The sequence below is a fragment of the Mercenaria mercenaria genome, chromosome 3, assembly GCF_021730395.1.
Source record: "Mercenaria mercenaria strain notata chromosome 3, MADL_Memer_1, whole genome shotgun sequence".
Lineage (NCBI taxonomy): Eukaryota > Metazoa > Mollusca > Bivalvia > Venerida > Veneridae > Mercenaria > Mercenaria mercenaria.
This window is the reverse complement of record NC_069363.1, coordinates 2,459,293-2,482,739: the sequence shown is the minus strand read 5'-3', so window position 1 is coordinate 2,482,739 and position 23,447 is coordinate 2,459,293. Positions and strand designations below refer to the sequence as shown.

Sequence of the window (23,447 nt, the reverse complement as noted above, 5' to 3'; positions counted from 1 at the left end):
CATATAATACACAATTTTGTAGTGGTCCACTAGGCAATGCTACATGTGAAATATCTAAGCTCTAGGCCTTCTGGTTTATTTTTAGAAAATTTTTGAAGATTTTCCTATGTAAAATCAAGTGACCCCTGGGGCGGGGTCAATTTTGACCCCGGGGGTCATGATTTGAACAAATTTTGTAGAGGTCCACTAGGCAATGCTACATGTCAAATATCTAAGCTCTAGGCCTTCTGGTTTATTTTTTTTAAAAATCTGAAGATTTTCCTATAGAAATCTATGTAAAATCAAGTGACCCCTGGGGCGGGGTCAATTTTGACCCCGGGGTCATGATTTGAACAATTTTAGTAGAGGTCCACTAGGCAATGCTACATGTCAAATATCTAAGCTCTAGGGCTTCTGGTTTTTGAGAAGATTTTTTAAGATTTTCCTATGTAAAATCAAGTGACCCCTGGGGCGGAGTCAATTTTGACCCGGGGGTCATGATTTGAACAAATTTGGTAGAGGTCCACTAGGCAATGCTTCACACCAAATATCTAAGCTCTAGGGCTTCTGGTTTTTGAGAAGTATATTTTTAAAGTTTTTCCTTTCGGTTGCCATGGCAACCAGAGTTCTGCATGGAATTCAATTCTTTGAATAATTTTTGTAGAGCTTCACCCAAGGAACATTCCTGTGAAGTTTGGATGAAATTGGCCTAGCGGTTTATGAGGAGATGTCATTTAAAATAAATGTTTACGGACTGACCCCGGACGCCGGACGGTGAGTGATCAGAATAGCTCACCCTGAGACTTTGGCTCTGGTGAGCTAAAAAAACAAGAAAGTAGGTCAGTGGGTCAAGGTCACAGTCAAGTGACATCATATTACTTGGGGTCATCAGGTAATTATAATTAAACAGTCTTGGAAATAGGATCAGATGGTTTTTTAATTATTTGTCCTATATAACTCACATAATAACTAAGTGACCCCAGGGCGGGGCGTCTTTTAAACCTGGGGCATTATTTGAACAATTTTGGTAGAGGACTACAAGACAATGCATCATACCAAATATCAAAAGCCTAGGTCGTATGGTTTCAGACAAGAAGATTTTCAAAGCTTTTTCCTATATAAGTCCATATAAAACTTGGGACCCCCAGGGCAGGGCCTCTTTTCACCCAAGGGGTACAATTTGAACAATTTTGGTTGAGAACCATAAGAGAATGCAGCAAACCAAATATCAAAGGTCTAAGTGTTGTGGTTTCAGACAAGAAGATTTTTAAACTTTTTTTCCTATATAAGTCTATGTAAAACTTGGGACCCCCGGGGCGGGGCCACATTTGACCCTAGGGGATAATTTGAACAGTCTTCGTTGAGGACCACTAGATGATGCTACATAAGTAATATCAAAGCCCTAGGCCATGTAGTTTTGTACAAGAAGATTTTCAAAATTTTCCCTATATAAATCTATATAAACCATGTGACCCCCGGGGCGGGGCCATATTTGACCCCAGGGGGATAATTTGAACAATTTTGGTAGAGGATCACTAGACGATGCTACACACCAGATATCAAAGCCCTTGGCCCTGTGGTTTTGGACAAGAAGATTTTTATAAGTTTTTCCTTTCGGTTGCCATGGCAACCAGAGTTCTGCATGGAATTCAATTCTTTGAACAATTTTGAAAGGGGGCCACCCAAGGATCATTCCTGTGAAGTTTGGTGTAATTCTGCCCAGTGGTTTTCAAGAAGATATTTTTAGAAATTGTTGACGGACGACGCATATCAAGCAGTCACAATAGCTCACCTTGTCTCTTCGTGACAGGTGAGCTAAATATGTTTGGTGTGGTTATAAGTTCCTGTTGTCAAGATAAAGAAAGAATGTAATAATATGCCTCGTCCTCAGATAAAACTCAAGACCTTAATCCTTAGATCTGCACTTTCTCTTCTGAGCTGAGCAGGCAGGCAGTCCAAAAATCCTTTATAACCTAGAAATGCTAAAATTAACGCTAAAATGTCAAAACACATATCTTTGTTTTATGGTTATCACTTGTATGAAGTTTAAATGCAACTGATTAAAACTTTGTACCACAAACATACACCAATACTGCAGTATACAAAGAAAATTATTTTTTGTTTGTTGTTGCTACCTGCACCTGAAGGACTTTGATCAATGGAAATATGCTTGCAAGCTTTTCTCTGATACCAGACTGTTTTTTGCTATTGGCAGGCCTGAGATCCTGGTTCCCAGTTGGCACCGTTGACTGCTGCCCAGATGTACGACTCCTTGTGAGGCTCAAAGTCTGTCTCTTTGATCCACTGGAGGGTACAGACACTGTAACAAATAAATAAGTACAAACTTCAAACTCCATTATTTACATTTTTTGGAGAAAATGGGAAAGTAGTCTGTAGTTCAGTTGGTACAGAATAAGGAGAGTATTTGCCAGAGTGGGTTCGAGACACCATCTGGCTGCACATTTCATTGATAAAGAGGATAAAGAAAATTAGGTTGGCAAAAATATTGCATTCCAAGTAATCTGTTTAAAAGATGTGACCAGCTTCCAATTTTCTCAAGACAAAATCTCAACTCAAATCTGAGAATATTTTTTACTATTTTTTCTATTTATTTTAAAGATTTAATTATATTTTTCTAAGATTAGCTTAGTACTGGAACAGCAGTCTAGTATTCAGCAGTTTGACCTTCAGGTAATTCTCCCATTACAATTTGTAGAATATGATATGCAAGAAAAAAAGCTCTATGTCTGGAAGCAGATAGAAACACTTGGCTGTTGGGTAGCTAGTACACTCGAGTTGGATATTCCCATTTGCACCTGCAGCTAGAAAAAGACTTATTAATTCTTTAAAATCAAGCTAACATTATGATAAACTGGTATAAACTTAAAGACCATGTGAATATATTGGCAAAAGTTTCATTGTTGTTTTTTCTCCCTGCATGTTCATATATCTCTCCTATTGAATGCTGGTTCATACAACCCCTCTGCATGGTCATACCTCTCGCTTTGTATGTTCATACCTCTTTCCTTCTATTGGCTGCAGGTTCTTACCTCTCATCTTCTACTGTCATGCCCATACCTTTCTTACTGCATGTTCATACCTCTCTACTGCACGTTCATACTTTTCTCCTGCAAATTCATACCTCTCTCCCAACTTGCTTATAAATTATGTCCCACTTGTACGTTCATACCTCTCTACCAGTATGTTCAAACCCCTTTTTCTTGCATGTTCATACATCTCTCCAAGCATTTAAATACCTCTCTCCAAGCATGTGATACCTTTCTCCCAGCATATGCATACCTCTCTCCAAGCATTTACATACCTCTCTCCAAGCATGTACATACCTCTCTCTCCCAGCATGTATATACCTCTCTCCAAGCATGTGCATACCTCTCTCCAAGCATGTACATACCTCTCTCCAAGCATGTGCATACCTCTCTCCCAGCATGTGCATACCTCTCTCCCAGCATGTACATACCTCTCTCCAAGCATGTGCATACCTCTCTCCAAGCATGTACATACAATGTGCATACCTCTCTTCAAGCATGTACATACCTCTCTCCCAACATGTACATACCTCTCTCCCAGCATGTATATACCTCTCTCCCAGCATGTACATACCTCTCTCCAAGCATGTGCATACCTTCCTCCAAGCATGTACATACCTCTCTCCAAGCATGTACATTCCTCTCTCCAAGCATGTGCACACCTCTCTCCCAGCATGTACATACCTCTCTCCAAGCATGTGCATACCTCTCTCCAAGCATGTGCATACCTCTCTCCAAGCATGTACATACCTCTCTCCCAGCATGTGCATACCTCTCTCCAAGCATGTGCACACCTCTTTCAAAGCATAAATGTACCTCTCTCCAAGCATGTGCATACCTCTTTCCAAGCATGTGCATACCTCTATCCAAGCATAAGCATACCTCTCTCCAAGCATGTGCATACCTCTCTCCAAGCATGCACAATACCTCTTTCCAAGCATGTGCATACCCCTTTCCAAGCATGTGCATACCTCTCTCCAAGGATGTGCATACCTCTTTCCAAGCATGTGCATACCTCTATCCAAGCATGTGCATACCTCTCTCCAAGCATGTACATACAATGTGCATACCTCTCTTCAAGCATGTACATACCTCTCTCCCAACATGTACATACCTCTCTCCCAGCATGTACATACCTCTCTCCAAGCATGTGCATACCTTCCTCCAAGCATGTACATACCTCTCTCCAAGCATGTACATTCCTCTCTCCAAGCATGTGCACACCTCTCTCCCAGCATGTACATACCTCTCTCCAAGCATGTGCATACCTCTCTCCAAGCATGTGCATACCTCTCTCCAAGCATGTACATACCTCTCTCCCAGCATGTGCATACCTCTCTCCAAGCATGTGCACACCTCTTTCAAAGCATAAATGTACCTCTCTCCCAACATGTACATACCTCTCTCCCAGCATGTATATACCTCTCTCCCAGCATGTACATACCTCTCTCCAAGCATAAATGTACCTCTCTCAGCTTGCATCTTTCAGCATGTGCAACCCTACCCATCATCCTCTCTCCAAGCATGTGCATACCTCTCAGATGACATACTTTCCAAGCTTATACTCCAGCATAGTCCTCCTCTCCAAGCATGTGCATACCTCTCTCCAAGCATGCATACCTATCACCTGGCTTTCCAAGCATGTGCACATACCTGTTTCCAAGCATGTGCATACCTCTCTCCAAGCATAAGCCTACCTCTCTCCAAGCTTGTGCATACCTCTCTCCAAGCATAAGCGCACCTCTCTCCAAGCATGTGCACACCTCTTTCCATGCATGTGCATACCTCTCTCCAAGCATAAGCGTACCTCTCTCCAAGCTTGTGCATACCTCTATCGAAGCATGTGCATACCTCTTTCCAAGCATGTGCATACCTCTTTCCAAGCATGTAGATACCTCTCTCCAAGCATAAGCATACCTCTCTCCAAGCATATGCATACCTCTCTCCAACCATGTGCACACCTCTTTCCAAGCCTGTGCATACCTCTATCAAAGCATAAGTGTACCTCTCTCCAAGCATGTGCATACCTCTCTCCAAGCATGCACAATACCTCTTTCCAAGCATGTGCTTACCTCTTTCCAAGCATGTGCATACCTCTCTCCAAGCATAAGCGTACCTCTCTCCAAGCTTGTGCATACCTCTTTCCAAGCATGTGCATACCCCTTTCCAAGCATGTGCATACCTCTCTCCACATGTGCATACCTCTCTCCAAGCATGTGCATACCTCTCTCCAAGCATGTGCGTACCTCTTTCCAAGCATGTGCATACCTCTTTCCAAGCATGTGTATACCTCTTTCCAAGCATGTGCTTACCTCTTTCCAAGCATGTGCATACCTCTCTCCAAGCATGTGCATACCTCTCTCCAAGCATGTGCACACCTCTTTTCAAGCATGTGCTTACCTCTCTCCAAGCATAAGCGTACCTCTCTCCAAGCATGTGCATACCTCTTTCCAAGCATGTGCATACCTCTCTCCAAGCATGTGTATACCTCTCTCCCAGTGTGTTAGTATCTCCCTCTGTCATGTTCATACCTCACTCCCAACATGCTCATACCTATTTCTTGCATGTTCATACTGAACTTCAAGCAGGTTCACACCTCTCTGCATGTTCATACCTCACAGCAAGTTCATACCTCTCTCTGCTTGTTCATACCTCACTTCAAGCATGTTCATACCTCTCTCTGCATGTTCATACCTCACTCACAGCATGTTCATTCCTCTGGCTTCCTACTTGCTGCAGGTTCATCTCACTCTCTGCTTATTCATATCTTTCTCCTAGCATCTTCATACCTCTGTTCTACATGTGCATACCACTCTCCTGCTATTGTCTGCAGGTTCATACCTCTCTCCTGCATATTCATACCTTACCCAAAAGCAAGTGAGTACAAGCAAAGACCTTCCTTAAGCCAGCTAAATGGCTTCTTCACATGGAAGAAGTCTATATCTAAAGTGATATTTCAAACCCACAGGTGAGAATCCAACAACATTAACTCTCCAGGCATGCATGCCCCTCTTTCTAAGGATATGCCAGGCTGGCATCCTTCAGATGCACCTACCTTATGAAAGGTTTGTCTGTAGTGGGTTGCCATCTTGGCTAGTTCTAAGTCTAGTTCTATTTTTGTTTCCCTGGACTGTACTGTTCTGGTTACAGGCTTGTACCTGAACCAGGTCAGGACTGGGCTCAAGCTTACAGCTTTACCCTCAACATTCATTAACACAATAGCTGGAGCTGTAATACAATTGGAAAGAAATGATCCATATAAATATATTGAATAGTCATGCCTTGATATTTCAAAAATGGTGTACTACAGGTCAATAAATTTGGTTAAAACTGAAAATATTGTTTAATATATAAAACAAGTGCTTTTCTTTTAACAGAACACTTTTTTGTTGAATGGAATCAACACTTTCTAATTAGCTAAAAACTTAAGAGGGTCATGATGACCCTGAATGGCTCACTTTAATAACTTGGCTTATATCTCTGGACTATTAACAAGCTTTTCCTTTGATTTGACCAGGTGACCTAGTTTTTGACACCACATGAGCCAGATTCAACAACAGCTGTCACTAATGGTGACAAATGCCCCCACAGTGCCTTGACCTTTGACCTGGTGACCTTGACCTTTGACCTGGTGACCCCAAAGTCAGTAGGGGTTGTGTACTCAATAAGTACTATCAGCATGTGAAGTTCGAAGGTCCTGGGTGCAGTGGTTCGCGAGTAAAGTGCCTTCATGCAAAAAGTTAACATTGGCCCCTGTGACCTTGACCTTTGACCTGGTAACCCCAAAGTCAGTAGGGGTCGTGTACTCATTAAGTACTATCAGCACGTGAAGTTTGTAGGTCCTGGGTGCAGTGGTTCGCAAGTAAAGTGCCTTCATGCAAAAAGTTAACGTTGTGACGAACGAACGAACGAACAAACTAATGAACGAACGGACAGACAGTTGAGAACTAATATGCCTCCCTTCAGGGGCATAAAAAGAGATTATCGAGATAAACATTCTGACCAAATTTCATGAAGATAGGATCATAAATGTGGCCTCTACAGTATTAACAAGTTTTTATGTGATTTGAGCATGCGACCTAGTTTTTGACCCCACAACCCAGATTCAAACTACCACTAGACCTAGTGATCATCAAGATAAACATTCTGAAGAACTTTCATGAACATCAGGTCATAAATGTGACCTCTAGAATGTTAATAAGTGTTCCTTTGAGCGGGTGCCGTAGTTTTTGACCCCACATGACCCGGATTCAAATTTGGCCTTGAAATCATCAAGATAAACATATTGACCAAGTTTCATGAAGATAAGGTCAGAAATGTGGCCTATACAGTGTTAAGAATCTTTTCCTTTGATCTGAGTGGGTGACCTAGTTTTTGACTCCACATGAACAAGATTTGCAGTTGGCCTAAAGATCATTAAGGTTAACACTCTGACCAAGTTTCATGAAGATAGGGTCATAAATGTGGCCTCTAGAGTGTGAACAAAGTTTACCTTAGATTTGATCAAGTGACCTAATTTCTGACCCCATATGATTAAGAATGACCTAGTTTTTGACCCAATATGACCCAGATTCTAATCTGGCCTAGAGGTTATCAAAACAAACATTCTGACATATTCTCATGAGTTTCAAACCTAAAATGTTGTCTCTAGGGTATTAACAAGATTTTCCTTTGATCTGGCCTAGTGACTAGTTTTTAACCCCACATGACCAAGTTTCTAACTTGGCCTAAAGATCATCATGATAAACGTTCTGACCAAGTTTCATGAAGATAGGGTCATAAATGTGGCCTCTAGAGTGTTAAGAAGCTTTTCCTTTGATTTAATCGGGTGACCTAGTATATGACCCTGCATGGCCAAGATTTGAATTTGACCTCTAGGTCATCACGACATACATTATGACCAATTCTCATGAGTTTCAAACTTAAACTGCAGACTATTAGAGTGTTAACAAGATTTTCCTTTGATCTGCCCTACTGACCTTGTTTTTGACCCCCATGACCCACTTTCAAATTTGACCTAGAGATCATCAAGACAAACATTCTAAGTTTCATAAATATTGTATCACAACTGTGGCCTCTAGAGTGTAAACAAGGCAAATGTTGACAGATGCTGGACAATGACCGGCCACAATAGCTCACCTTGAGCACTTCATGACTGGAAAAGATATTCATGCTGAAGATTATGAAGATTTAATAAAATAGTTTTAAAGCAACATTCACACAAAACATTAAAATACGAGCAATCAAAGTTTCAATATTTAAATTCTTCATGAATCAAACCTTGAACTTGAACATATTTCCGAGGTAACTGGTAAGTAAACACTAGGCAGTCATTTTCAACTTCCTCCCACCTGGAAGAGTTCTCTCTAATCAACCAATCAATTGTATGCATACCATTTGTTTTACATGGACATGAAAATATTGGTGTAACACTAGTTATTCTGTCCATCTGCAAATATAAAATACAGTAAACCTCGCTTATAAGGCACAGCTTGGGACCTCTAAAAATTGTTCCTTATAACAAAGGTTCCTTGTATCCATATGGCGAACTAGTTCCTTGTAACCGAGGTTTGCAGAACGAACACAATTTGTATAGCAAACACTATTTGACTAATGTTTGAAAAGGTCTCATACTCCGGACCGACCATGAATCTTTATGTGAGAAAGTTGCAAGTTGAGTACAAATCCTCTGCTGTAGAGATGGTAAGGTCTGCATGTATATGGCTGAGATACTGTTGAAACATGGCATTAAACCCTAAGCCAAAATGTACGTCGGTAAGAATGACCGTAATTTGTGTTTATTTTTTGTCCGTCATTTCTATCTTCTTATTTAGACAGCCATTCATTATGACTATAAGATATGCTGCAGTTACTCGCCTCACCTTGCTCGACTGCATGTTATGTTAATAGGCATCAATACTGATATAAAATAAATGTTCAAATTTGTATTTAAAAAATGTTAAATTAGACTACCCATTAAGCTTCAAAAGTAAAGCGTTTTGACATACAGTGTATTGTGACTAGACAACGGCGCCATACATACGGACTAAAGTGTAAATTATACCTATAGTTTCCTACTGTCCATTTTAGCACCTGCTTTATTTTTTACAATTGGAAATTTGGTAAACTCGACTGTTTGCCATTGTTAATCATGCGTATTTAGCAAATTTGTTTAGGATAGGATAACATGAAATACCCTAATACATGTAGTTCTAGTACATAATTTTGAGTAAATATAAGTCTACTATCTTCTAGTATTTGGTCAATTTTAATGATGCTATTATATATTTTCTTTTTATCGTATCCATGAATATCATAGAAACAAAACACTTGTGTTTATTCATGTGAAGAAAGCGCGTAAAAGTGCTGGCGTTACTCTGACATCATCAGCTATTCTGCTGTTTATTTCCGGTTTTCAATTATTTTTATTTTTTTATGTCTGTTCACTATAACCAAGGTGTTTTCCATTGAATTTCATACTTTGGGACTGAAAAAAGTGTTCCTTATAACCGAGTGTTCCTTATAACAGAGTTCCCTATAACCGAGGATTTTTACATTGAATAAAGAAGGAATTAGATTGGGGAATTGAAAACTGTTCCTTCTAACTGAGTGTTCTTTATAAGAGAGGTTTACTGTAGACAGATGTTTCCACCAAACTGTGACCTAGATTACTGCAGACTGTGTAAACCTGCTGCAATGTTTATTTCTGATTTGAGGGACAAAAGCTTTATCTATTTTATTTACATTATTGCAAATTAATCACTCAGTTGTTCCAAATTTCCATTACATTCTGTGTACTATTCACAACTAATGTTCAAAGTTGTTCTATTTGTTATAACTAACAAGATAGCCTGTCGAAGATAACTGGTATCATAATTTTCAGGCTCAAGTTCTGGTATAATGTGACCTTACCTTTATGCTAATGACCCCCAAAACAATAGACAACAAACAATCACTTATACAACTAAACCATTAAGGTCCAGACATATACTAGCTATTGTTTGAAAACAATTTTAAGCCTCAGTGCCATTTTGACCTTGACCTTTGAAAAGCTGACCCCAAAATAATTAAGGTATCTACTGACTGCAGGCTTCTGTCACTCGTCTTATGATCACAGGCCTTAGGGTCAAGTGACCTATAGCTATTCAATGGTCAAAATTGTCATGGCCTTGACCTTTGACATACCGATCTTTCCCTAGACATTAAGGTTTACTGACAAAAGTCAATCATCTTAATAAGTTTGAAGGCATTAGGCCAAACATATCCAAGAATTATTGTTCAGAAACTATTTGCTGTCATAGAAACCTTTAACATACTGACCCCTAAAATAATATGCCTTTGGGTGATAAACTGACCATAAACAATTATCTTACAACGACTGACACCTGTATATTTACCAGACATAGACTGCAAACTACTTTCAGTCTCTGGGTCAATGTGACATTGATTAATGAAATTAAGAACCCCAAAACAGCATTGGTCATAGATTTCTTCTGTGAATGACTGAAAATGGTTTTCAGTCTCAAGGATGCAGTGATCATGACACTAGGCATGCAGGCCCCTGGTCTACTGACAGTAAACAATCACATCACTATAATTCATATCAAATTTGGTGAGAGTAGGCCCAAGATTTCTAGTTATTGACTGAAAACAGTTTTCAGTTTAAAGGTCACAGATACCTCTCATAACCTGACCTAAAAACAACAGTAGTCATCTACTGACAACAGATAATCATTTGACTGAATAATAGTCTGATCGCTCCAGTCTTAAACATTATTCAGTTATTGATCAGAAACTACAAGTAAATGGTTTACTGATTCAGGGACTGACTAACAAGTGGGGCTGAGTGATAGAATGGACTGAATGACAATATAAATCCTCATTTTCAATGGGGTATGTAACATGCAAATAAAGAATTACTACTTTCTTACAGTATAAGTATTTAAAATTTAACATAATCTGGCAGAAACAATTGTCATGCTTCCCTAAATCTTATGTCCCTGTGTTTCCACACTGTTACTAGTCCGGAAATATCTAGTCTCTTAACCTTTATCATGCTAGACACGATTGATTCTGCATTTGTGACCTGTGTAGATCTTGATCAGCCTGCATATCCATGATGTCTTATCAAGATCTGCACTTTCCTCCATTCAGTCAGTATCTTTTTAGTAAGCATCCGTTTAAACAGTTAATGGTACTGTTCAAATTTAAAAATGGACAAGTTCATTATAGAAATTTAGCAGGTTAAGGGTTAACACAAAGTAAAGGTATGACTTTCCTAATGTTCTAAGGAACAAAGAATATGAACACATGAACATACCGTATCTATAGAGAAGTGTGTGTAGAGAGGAGACTGTTGCTGAGCACTGTCACCATATCATTCCTACATGTCTTCATCTCAAATCCTGACAACGTCATTTCTATCACAGCATGCTCTGATCCACCATCTGTCTCAAAACAAACAGGCAATATAGGACAGTAAACCTAATTTTTATACTCATTTACTGATTTTCTTCTTTACCAGTGTTAGGCATGTTATCCCTTAATTACTGATTATTAAATAGTTTTTATTTCCTTCTTTATTTACTGTGAGATCATATCAACAATTCAATAGTGTACTGACTTGAAATGTTGTTTATCACATGTTTGATGTCGCGGGAGAGAAATAAAGCCATTACATAAATTTGAAAATAAACTAGTGTAATAAGGCTTTGACCTTGACGTCGTTTATTTATAGGAGTCGTTGGTTGTATTTACTTGGTCTATAATAGTTAAAGAAACAAGAAATTTTGATGTTTCAACAAGAAAAGCTAATATGTGACAAAAAGAATATAACATTTGTGTCTATCCACACTGAAGTTTTTAAACTCGTTGAATAAAATTGAAACAAAAGGACCATGATGGTCCTGAATCGCTCACCTGTCCCCACATGACCCAGTTTTGAACCGAGTATGACGTTGTTTTTTCTATTATTTGACATAGTGACCTAGTTTTTGAGCTCATGTGACCCAGTTATGAACTTGACCTAGATATCATCAAGATAAAAATTCTGATCAATTTTCATGAAGATCCATTGAAAAATATGGTCTCCAGAGATGTCACAAGCTTTTTCTATTATTTGACCTAAAGACCTAGTTTTTGAAGGCACAAGACCCAGTTTTGAACTTGACCTAGATATCATCAAGGTGAACATTCTAACCAATTTCATGAAGATCTCATGAAAAATTTGGCCTCTAGAGAGGTCACAAGGTTTTTCTATTTTTATACCTACTGACCTAGTTTTTGAAGGCATGTGACCCAGTTTCGTACTTGACCTAGATATCATCAAGGTGAACATTCAGACCAATTTTCATGAAGATCCATTGAAAAATATGGCCTCTGGAGAGGTCAAAAGGTTTTTCTATTTTTAGACCTACTGACCTAGTTTTTAAAGGCAGTTGACCAAGTTTCAAACGTGACCTAGATATCATCAAGACGAACATTCAGACCAACTTTCATACAGATCCCATGAAAAATATGGCGTCTAGAAAGGTCACAAGGTTTCTTATTATCTGACCTACTGACCTAGTTTTTGATGGCACGTGACCCAGTTTCAAACTTGACCTAGATATCATCAAGATAAAAATTCTGACCAATTTTCATGAAGATCCATTCAAAATATGGCCTCTAGAGAGGTTACAAGGTTTTTCTATTTTTAGACCTACTGACCTAGTTTTTGACCGCAGTTGACCCAGTTTAGAACTTGACCTAGATATCATCAAGATGAACATTCAGATCACCTTTCATACAGATCCCAAGAAAATTATGGCCTCTAAAGAGGTCACAAGGTTTTTTTTATTATTTGACCTACTGACCTAGTTTTTGAAGGCAGGTGACCCAGTTTCAACATTGACCTAGATATTATCAAGCTGAACATTCTGACTATCTTTCATGAAGATCCATTTAAAAGTATGGCCTCTAGAGAGGTCACAAAGTTTTTCTATTTTTAGACCTACTGACCTAGTTTTGAACTGCATGTGACCAAGTTTCGAATTTGACCTAGATATCAAGATGAACATTCAGACCACCTTTCATAAAGATCCTATGAAAAATGTGACCTCTAGAGTGGTCACAAGCAAAAGTTTACGGACAGACTATCGGAAGACGGACGCTGCGCGATCACAAAAGTTCACCTTGTCACTTTGTGACATGTGAGCTTAAAATGCTGGGCAGAGCCTCACATTTTATTATTTTATTCAACTTGTTTAATAAATTCAATATGAAAAGACTCTTGTGTAATATCCTTTATTTAATCAAAATTTTGAACAGAAAAAATATATGTAATCTATATATGACCTGAAGGATGATTTCTATTTGTCCGTCACCTCTGTTTCATGTGGGGAAGTTGGCAGTTACTTGCGGAGAACAGGCTGGAACAGAATCTAGGTATACTGGTTAAGTTAACAGCCCCTCGTTACATAACTGAAATACTGTTGAAAGATGACATAAAACCCAAAACAAACAAGAGCTGTCCATAAGACAGCGCGCTCGACTTTTCTCAGTGCTTGACTCTGAATTAGAGCTTTGCCAGTAAAAAAAAATCTAAGTTAAAAAGGGGCAAAACTCTGTCAAAATTCAAATCAGAGTTAAGGGAATTGTGTCTCCTTGTGTAGACTTTGCTAGTAAATAACTATTTTGAGTTTCAAGTCAATAGCTTTAATAGTAACAGAGATATTTGACTTTATCAAAAATTTTAACAAAAAATTCTAAATTAAAAAGGGACATAATTCTGTCAAAATTCAAATCAGAGTTATGGGGATTGTTTCTCCTGGTGTAGACTTTGACGGTAAACAAGTATTTTAAGCTTCAAGTCAAAAGCTCTGATAATAACAGCGATATTTGACTTTATTAAAAACTTTAACCAAAAATTCAAAGTTAAAAAGGGACATAATTCTGTCAAAATTCAAACCAGAGTTATTAGAATTGTGTCTCCTGGTGTAGATTTTGATAGTAAATAACTATTTAGAGTTTCAAGTCTAAAGCTTTAAAAGTAACAGAGATATTTGACTTTTTTCAAAAATTTTAACAAAAAAGAGCTGTCCGTAAGACAGCGCGCTCCACTATTCGGGGATTTGACAGTAAAATGAATATATGTCTGAATAAGAGACCTCTACTTTAAAAAGAAGATACACAAAGGGGCATAATTCCATCAAATACACAAATATGAGTTATTAGGATTGTTACAACACATGCAGATGATGATGATAAAGATATATTTTGAGTTTCAAGTCATTATCTTATATAGTACCAAATTTATGTCCAGAAAACGAAGTTTGTAAAAAATTTAAGTATAAAAGGGGCATAATTTGGTCAAAAATACAAATCAGAGTTATGGGGATTGTTACCACACATGCAGATGATGATGATAAAGATACACTTTAAGTTTCAATTCTTTATCTTGTATTGCATTAAAGTAGTATCCAGAGAGCGAGGATTGCAAAAAAGTTTAAGTACAAAAGGGGCATAATTCTGTCAAAAACACAGAGTCAGCCACACATGCAGAGAATCATAAACAAATACTTTTAATTTCAAGTCATTATCTTTTTAAGTACCAAAGATATGTCTATAAACGAAGCTTTCGAAAAAAATAACATGAAAATAATTCTAAGTATAACTCCTTGGTGACCTTGACCTTGGGTATAATGGGCCCAGCCCTTACACATACTTTGTTTGTATGCTGGACAATGTTTATGTGAACTTACAGTATGATATAAGCAAAAGTAACAAAGATATGACAGAAAAACAAAGGTTGCCGAAAAACTTTTAACCTTAAAAATAACCTAAGTGTAAGACCTTGGTGACCTTGACCTTGGGTATAATGGGCCCACCCCATGCACATACTTTGTTTGTATACTGGACAGTGTTTATGTAAAGTTACAGTAAGATATAAGCAATAGTAACAAAGATATGACAGAAAAACAAAGATTGCCGAAAAACTTTAACCTTAAAAATAACCTAAGTATAACAACTTGGTGACCTTGACCTTGGGTATAATGGGCTCAGCCACTACACATAATTTGTTTGCATACTGGACAATGTTTATGTGAAGTTACAGTAAGATATAAGCAATAGTAACAAAGATATGACAGAAAAACAAAGGTTGCCGAAAAACTTTAACCAAGAAGGGTCACGCCGACGCTGACGCGAGTAGTATAGCCCCCCTATTCTCCGAATAGTGGAGCTAAAAATTCTAAGTTAAAAAGAGGCATAATTCTGTCAAAATTCAAATCAGAGTTATGGGGATTGTTTCTCCTGATGTCGATTTTGATGGTAAGTAAGTATTTTAAGTTTCAAGTCAATAGCTTTGATAGTCTAAGTTAAAAAGGGGCATAATTCTGTCAAAATTCAAACAGAGTTATGGGGATTGTTTCTCCTGGTGTAGACTTTGATAGTAAATAACTATTTTAAGTTTCAAGTCAATATCTTTGAAAGTAACAGAGATATTTGACTTTATCAAAAACTTTAACCAACAGCGACGCTGACGCAAACGTGAGTACAATAGCTCTATTCTTTCTTCGAAAAGTCAAGCTAATAATGAATCAACTGTGAAACACATGAATATTATTGATTTCAGAGTACAGTAAAACCTGTCTTAAACAGCCAGCTAAGGGAGTGGGAAAATGTGACTGCTTACAACAGGTGGCTGTTTAATACAGGTAATATATAGAATGAATGACCATTTTGGGAAATGAGACACTGGCTGCTTAAGACAGGCTGGCTGCTTAATAGAGGTGACTGCTAAAGCAGGTTTTCTGTATATGTCATATCATAACAGTTAGGTGGTCCACTGACACACTCACGAGCCTCTTCAAATAATGAGAACTTTATCAATGAAGAAAAATGTATAGAGAATATTTGTTTATTTCAATGTCAGATTGAAATATTTTTCTCCAAGTGAACAACATAATGCAATGTTTTAATTGAAAATGTGTATTATAGTGCTCACAAGTGACATATATATAAACCTTACACTGAAACAAACAAATTTTCTTTTATAAATTCATGTATTTTTAGTGGTATTCTTTAAACACTAATACCATCTAAAAAGCAGTTTGTAATAAAGAAGTAAATCAAATTTCAGGCAAGAACTTGCACCTGCGTAAAACCAAAGACCTTCCATAAGCCAATGGGTGACTTCCTCACATTAAAGAATTCTATACCACACACTGGGTTCTTAGCTAGCAGAGGTGCTCGGCAAGTGATTCAAAATCAAAAGCAATTAACCAAACAACCATAGATACCCAAGATTATCACAATTTGCTTGTTTGGGTTTAGTGCCATCTTTCAACAGTATTTCAGTTATGCAACAACAGGCAGTTAACCTAGCCATTGTTCCTGGATTCTGTAGCAGTACAAACCTGTTCTCAGCAAGTAACTGCAAGAATAAGAGGTGGAGGAGGAATGATTTCTGATACAATGTCTTTTATCAATTCATCACGGAAACATATACTTGGGATCAAACTCACAACCCAATGATATGTAGATCTGTGCTCTCCCTATTGAGCTAAGCCTCTGACAAAGAAGTAAAACTAAAACTGTATCTTCAAATGCAACAAATTTAACAACATCTAATTAATCGTAATAACTACCTTCATCTGAGTGTGTAAGTGGCAGTGATGCAGTAGGTTGCTAGACGGACCTGCTATCTTGCTCACAAGCTGTACCAATTTACGAGGGTACACTGGTGACGTGATCTGGAGGTCAAACTGCTGACTTGTTATCTGCAGACCAAACACCGATGTAATACTGTAGCTTGTTGAGATTTGTTCTGTAAATTGAAGTATTTACTAATTATTTGTTATACTGATCATAGTTGCAAGAATCAAATAAGAGATATGGAAATTCCACAAAAAGCAGGTTTTACCATTATTTCAGCTATTCTGACTTGAAGGATGATGACAGCAGGATAAAACAAGCAAATTTGATGAATTAGTATCCCCTACTGAAAGGGTTTGTGGTGAGGAATGGCAAAATAATATATATGGCAAAAAGTTAAGGATGTTACTAAGAAGCAAATAATAAGGATTAATATTCTTGATAAGATCGTTTCCATGGATATCCTCGCGATATTTCATGGGACAGAAACCAGTATAAAAGGTCATGTGACCACCACGTTGTCGTGCACAACCAATTTATTAGAAGTTGAAATAACGTAAACCCACCCTTGAGAGTTAATATTAATTTGGTTTAAACTCCGACTTCTTCGGGGGATAATAAAATATTATGTAGGATTTATACAATGATAAACAAAGGACATAAATGTGAATTATAATCAGGAAAAATTCTATTCTGGAACATAAGAAAAAACTACATCTGTGCCCCCACGTCCTGTCCATGACTCTAGGTGTAATATTTTTTAAAATTATATTCAACACAAACTTATAAACATATTTATGTGTATTTTTCACTAAGTCAAGAACCAGTATTCAGTCTAGCTGAGTGAAATCTGAAAATGAACACCAGATGCACAACTTCACATGCTATATAACAATCCCCTATTAAAATGCTTTATGTCTCTAAGTCAAAAACATTCTGAGAAACAAGGGACACTGGCTTTCATACCTTTAATGCATATTTCGACCTAAACAAGGGCCATCTAAAAAAAAAACTAAGTGCACAAATTCACAAGCTGAGCAATATTTCTAGATGGTTACAAGATTCTAGTTGACATTTTTTAAGATAAATGCAACACAAACTTTTAAGCATTCAATGTATATTTTTCACAATTAGTAACGGACCATACCTCTAGTATGGCTGAGTGAAATCACAGACAGAACACCAGGTGTACAACTTCACACACTGTATAACAATCCACTATTCCCTTATGAATACTTTTTGAGATACAAAGTCATGTGACACAAACTTGTATGCCATTCATGCTTATTTTTGACTTAATTAAAGGCCAAAACTTGGGTCTGACAGACAGAAATCCCAATTAAGAACCTTGGTGAACAACTTCACACGCTGGATAAGTAAGTTTTAAGACAAATGCAATATGAACTTCTAAAATTATTTTCAAAATCAGACCAGTGGTTTAGGAGGAGATGTTGTTTGAAGATTTTTCTACTTTTAGCTCTGGCAATGTGGAACACAACAGTTTGAACAAGTTTAGAAGAGGAAGCATCAAGACAAAGTTTCATCAACTTTCACCAGAGGAGATGTTGTTTGAAGACAAGAGGGCCATGATGGCCCTATATCGCTCACCTGAGTACCATTGCTCAAAATGATATGATCGTTTCAAACCAATCTCATTAGAAGCTGCTAAAGTGTATTCATTTAGATAAAAAATAAAGGGAGGTAATTTGTCAATATGTATCTTCACTGATTCTCCAAGTCCATCTATTGAAATTTCAGATCAGTATCTTCATTAGTTATGGAGAAATACCCATTTTAATTTGAAATAAAGGAAGGTAATTTGACATAAAATCAGTCCATAGTTATCTACCCTGATTGTCTCAGTCCAAATAATGACAATAATGAAATTTCAAATAAGTCCTATAAGGTAATTTGTCAATATGTATATTCACTGATTCTCCAAGTCCATCTGTTGAAATTTCAGATCAGTATCTTCATTAGTTATGGAGAAATACCCATTTTAATTTGAAATAAAGGGAGGTAATTTGACATAAAATCAGTCCATAGTTATCTACCCTGATTGTCTCAGTCCAACTAATGACAATAATGAAATTTCAAATAAGTCCTATAAGGACTTACTGATATAAATCCATTTTGATTACAATCAGGGGAGGTAATCAGATATAAAATAATTTTTGGATCTGACAGATTAATCATGGAATCCAAGATTTATTGTTGTTGAAGATATTTTGGAAGTTTGTATCAAATCAAACCATAAATGAAGCCTTCATATGGCTGCAAAAGCCAAAAAAGCAAATTTTGGACCTTTAAGGGGCCATTACTCTGGAACCCATGACGGAATCTGGCCAGTTCAAACAAAATAACCAAGATCTTGTGGTGATACAAGTTGTGTGCAAGTTTGGTTAAAATAAAATCATAAATGAAGCTGCTATTGTGCAGACAAGGTCAAAATAGCTAATTCTGGCCCTTTCAGGGGCCATAACTCTGGAGCCCATAATGGAATCTGGCCTGTTCAAGTAAAGAACCAAGATCTTATGGTGATACAAGTTGTGTGCAAGTTTGGTTAAAATCATATCATAAATGAAGCTGCTATTGTGCAGACAAGGTCAAAATACCTAATTTTGGCCCTTTCAGGGGCCATAACTCTAGAACCCATAACGGGATCTGGCCAGTTCAAAAAAGGAATCGAGATCTTATGGTGATACAAGTTGTGTGCAAGTTTGGTAAAAATCAAATCATAAATAAAGCTGCTATTGTGCAGACAAGGTCAAAATAGTTAATTTTGGCCCTTTCAGGGGCCATAACTCTGGAACCCATAATGGGATCTGGCCAGTTCAAGAAAGGAACCAAGATACTATGGTGATACAAGTTGTTGCAAGTTTGGTTAAAATAAAATCATAAATGAAACCATTATCGTGCAGACAAGAAATTGTTGACGGATGGACGCACCCACGCACACACAGACGATGGACGACGGAGGAAGGGTGATCACAAAAGCTCACCTTGTCACTATGTGACAGGTGAGCTAAAAAGTGTGGCTGGACAATGTGATGCAGAACAGACAGACGCCAGACAGTGAGGGATCACACTAGCTCATTTGTGAGCACTTTGTGCCTTGGGTGAGCTAAATGGCTACAGATTTTACTCAAATGTGGCCAAATTTCAGCAATTTAGCTTCAGTTTGGCAGTTTCTCTCAAAAAGTGGCTACAACTTTCTGAGGCCCAGCTGAGGCCCTGCATGGCAACCAAAATGGAATGGAATACAGTGGAATTTCTAAATTACTGGCTTTTGGGAATTACTGACTTTTAAACAACAACATATTGACAGGCTGTAATTTAAATCTTGCTGCAAACAGATATAGAAATTTACACAAGGCAACCAAAATGCTACATTAAAATCTCTACAATAGTGTTTGATTTGATTTTCTGTTTAAAAATTTCTGACTCCTTAGTTCAAAACAGCTGTATCAGTCTTGACTATAAAATGAAGAACAGCTGAATTTCTCTGTTTACATTAACTTTTTGCTGTACATGTGTTACTAAAGTTTGATTGAAACAAGAGTGGTCGGAATAAACAGGACACTCTACTTAGTATCTCAATACTGAAATAGCGTATATCTGAGTCAGCTAGAGCTATCACTGAAGGGGTTAATACCCCCTGCAATACTGTTTTCTCTGAGTAAACCATACATTACATAAGTGTGAAGATTTTTGAATTGACAAGATATTTTGACTCAAACCACAAAATTTAAGGGCAATGAAGTTAGATGAAAATACATTACCTTTATGGGGTTTCGAGTAAGGTTCATAGTCATAGTTGTATGCAGCGGTGAGAAGTTCCTGTATTCTTTGGACTGTGTTGCTAGACACATTCAGATGACATTGACCAATCATAAACGTTGACAAGGTATTCCCTTGCACAAACACTGTCAACTCATCCTAACTAGAAACTGAGGACTTGCTACCTGGAATAGATGTGATTTTTTGTTCTATTCAAAATACTGGGATTATTGTATGATATTTTTAAACAGTATTTTGAAGTTATAATTTAACCTGTTTTTATTCATATAATTTCAAAATCTGCTTTTGCTTCTGTAACTTCAAATGAACATGCTTTAAGTTTGGAACAGTTGGGATATGTTACTAAAATAAATGAACAAGGATTAGTGACGTAATTTCAATTAGGCTATGAACTGTCAATACTGAAATCGGTTTGTTTACAAAATGTAACTTCGGTAACTTCAATGGATTGTGTCTGTTGATACAATAATGGAACTGATGGGGAAATCCAGCTTTATTACTACACCAAGTCTAATGTACATGTATCTTCAAGTTACTGAAATGTTATATATCATCCTTGTTAGGTAATGTAATCTAAAATCTATTTATAATTAAACTAGATTTTCTCTTGGGTTTTCAATGATTTTGTTTTTTCAATTCATTGTAACATTGTCATCTGGTGATTTTTTTCCAACTTCAGCATTAAAACTGGTGGACAACCTAATTTAACCTCTGGGCATTATTTCATGCTAGTAAGTAAGGCATTGCAAATTACAAATTACTGATTACAATTTACCAATTACAAATTACTGAATAAAATTTACAGATTACAAATTACTGATTACAATCATATACATACTTGTATGTGAGCTTTCATCCTCTAGTTTCACCATACTGTACAAACTATCCAGCCAAAACAATCCAAACTTCTGTATGCCACATTGTTCAGTACCCAGTATAAACCTTTCAAAAATAATGAAAGATTGTTTGGTATAAAGTCACACAGACACAATTCAGGTGATACGGCCACATTCCAGCTTTGTGGAAGGAGACCCAAGCTGCTTTTGTGATGATTATTTCAGACATGAGCAGGAATCTGCATAGAACCAGACCTTATGCAAGTCAGCAGCATGACTTTCTCGTATAATGACCGCAGCAGAGCTAGAGCTTACAGAGGTCCAGTGCAAGTAATTCTAAGTCACCCACATTAACCACTTAGCCACAGAGGTCCAAAATCAGACTCAAGCATATGGTATTATGTGTAAGTTAAGCTAAGACATATGGCATTGCTGCTTGCTAAACAAGAGCTGTCACCGGAGACAGCATGCTCAACTATTTCGATGCTAGTTAGTGACACTGGGCATATCTGAAGAAGCTGGAGCTGCCAGACTCCAATGTGAATGAAGATATTGCACAATATAGTTTGAGTCTGTGTTAAAAGTATTAAGTAATAAGAGAGATAAAGTGTATCAAAACATTAAATAAGTATAAAAGGGACGTGGTGAAAATACAGTGCATTCGCGGCGCTACGAATCGCAATTTAGCGAAATATCAGCATACTACGAAAAGGTGTTGTGGTCCCGGCTGCTTTCCTACTTATTTATATGTTAAAAAGTCGCGGTTTTACGAAAATGCAATTTTACGAAAAATGCGCTCCTACGAATGTATTGTTATGCCCTTTAAGCCTGTTTTCAACTTGTTTTAGTTGCGATTTTATGAATACCTGTATCGTCTAAGTTTTCACACCTTCCATAAGTGTGAAAAACGCTTTAGAGTGGAAAATATCAATTAGCTGGGTGTAAACAGTAATTAAAGTGAGAAAACTTAGTAATTAAATTCGAAACAAACGCTGTACACTATGACACAAGTTAGTAGTTTTTTTTTCTCCTATAACTGTCAGATCAGATGGCATACCAGTCACACTTGCTTTGATATCTATACGCCTCAAACAGTCACTGCATAAAGAAGATAAAAACATATTTAAGTCCTGATCGTCTGTAAACTGTCGTTTTATTATTCCGAAAAATTCAGTGAAGGGTAGCTGAATCGGTATATGCAATTGCGAGTTTTTTCTCGTGCAATAACGTACCCTGTATATATTTTATGTACAGCGAATAAAAATAGAAGAAAAATACAACATATTTTACATTCCAGATACCATCTGAGCTCAAATTCGAATAAGATCTGTAGAAACCCAGAAGTACATATAAAATTGGTATACATGTACTCTGATACGAAAATCACATATTTAAATATCACGGATTACAATGTGTAAATATTAAGATGCTGTAAAGCGAAATTTCCTATGCTGCGCTCAAACGAAAATGCGATATTACAAAAAAAATGGCCGGTCCCTTGGCTTTTCGTAGGATCGCGATTGTACTGTACATCAAAACTAAACTAAATTCTTAGCAAAAAGGGGGCATAATTCACAAAATATTGAGGCAAGAGTGACTGTCCTTGTGTCAAGTGATGTGGAACAACTACTTTAAGTTTAAATCAAATCCATTTAGTAACTGAGATAAAGCCTAAGTAAACAAGAGCAACGCCTTGCAGGTATAGACGCTCATCGGATTTTTTTGTCTCTGTATAATAGAAATATCATCCTACTCATGATTTTCTAAGTCCAAAAAGGGCCACAATTCTTGCAAAAAGTAGGATTGAGTTATATTTCTTGCTGTACAGAGTCAGCTTATGATGGTGAACAACTGTTGCAACTTTCAAGGTAATAGCTTTGATAGTTTAGGAGAAAGGTTTACCTAAACATAAAACTTAACCAATAAATCTGATATTTTTTAAGTCCAAAAATGGCCATAATTCTTGCAAAAAGCAGGCTGGAGTTATGTTGATTGACGTACAGGGTCAGCTTTTGATGGTAAATCAGTGTTGCAAGTTTCTATGCAATAGCTTTGATAGTTTAGGAGAAAAACTGACCTAAACACAAAACTTCACCAAGAAATCTGATTTTCTAAGTCCAAAAGGGGCAATAATTCTTGCAAAAAGCAG

At 37.2% G+C, this 23,447-nt stretch overlaps 1 protein-coding gene across 1 annotated transcript; it reads right to left on the bottom strand.

Annotated features, from left to right (window-relative positions):
- Positions 1-4,649: 4,649 nt before the first annotated feature.
- Positions 4,650-5,549, bottom strand: LOC128555439 (feeding circuit activating peptides-like). The gene has a single exon (XM_053537714.1). It carries the CDS (start codon positions 5,547-5,549, stop codon positions 4,650-4,652), a length of 900 nt encoding a protein of 299 aa, XP_053393689.1.
- Between the last annotated feature and the right edge of the window lie 17,898 nt (positions 5,550-23,447).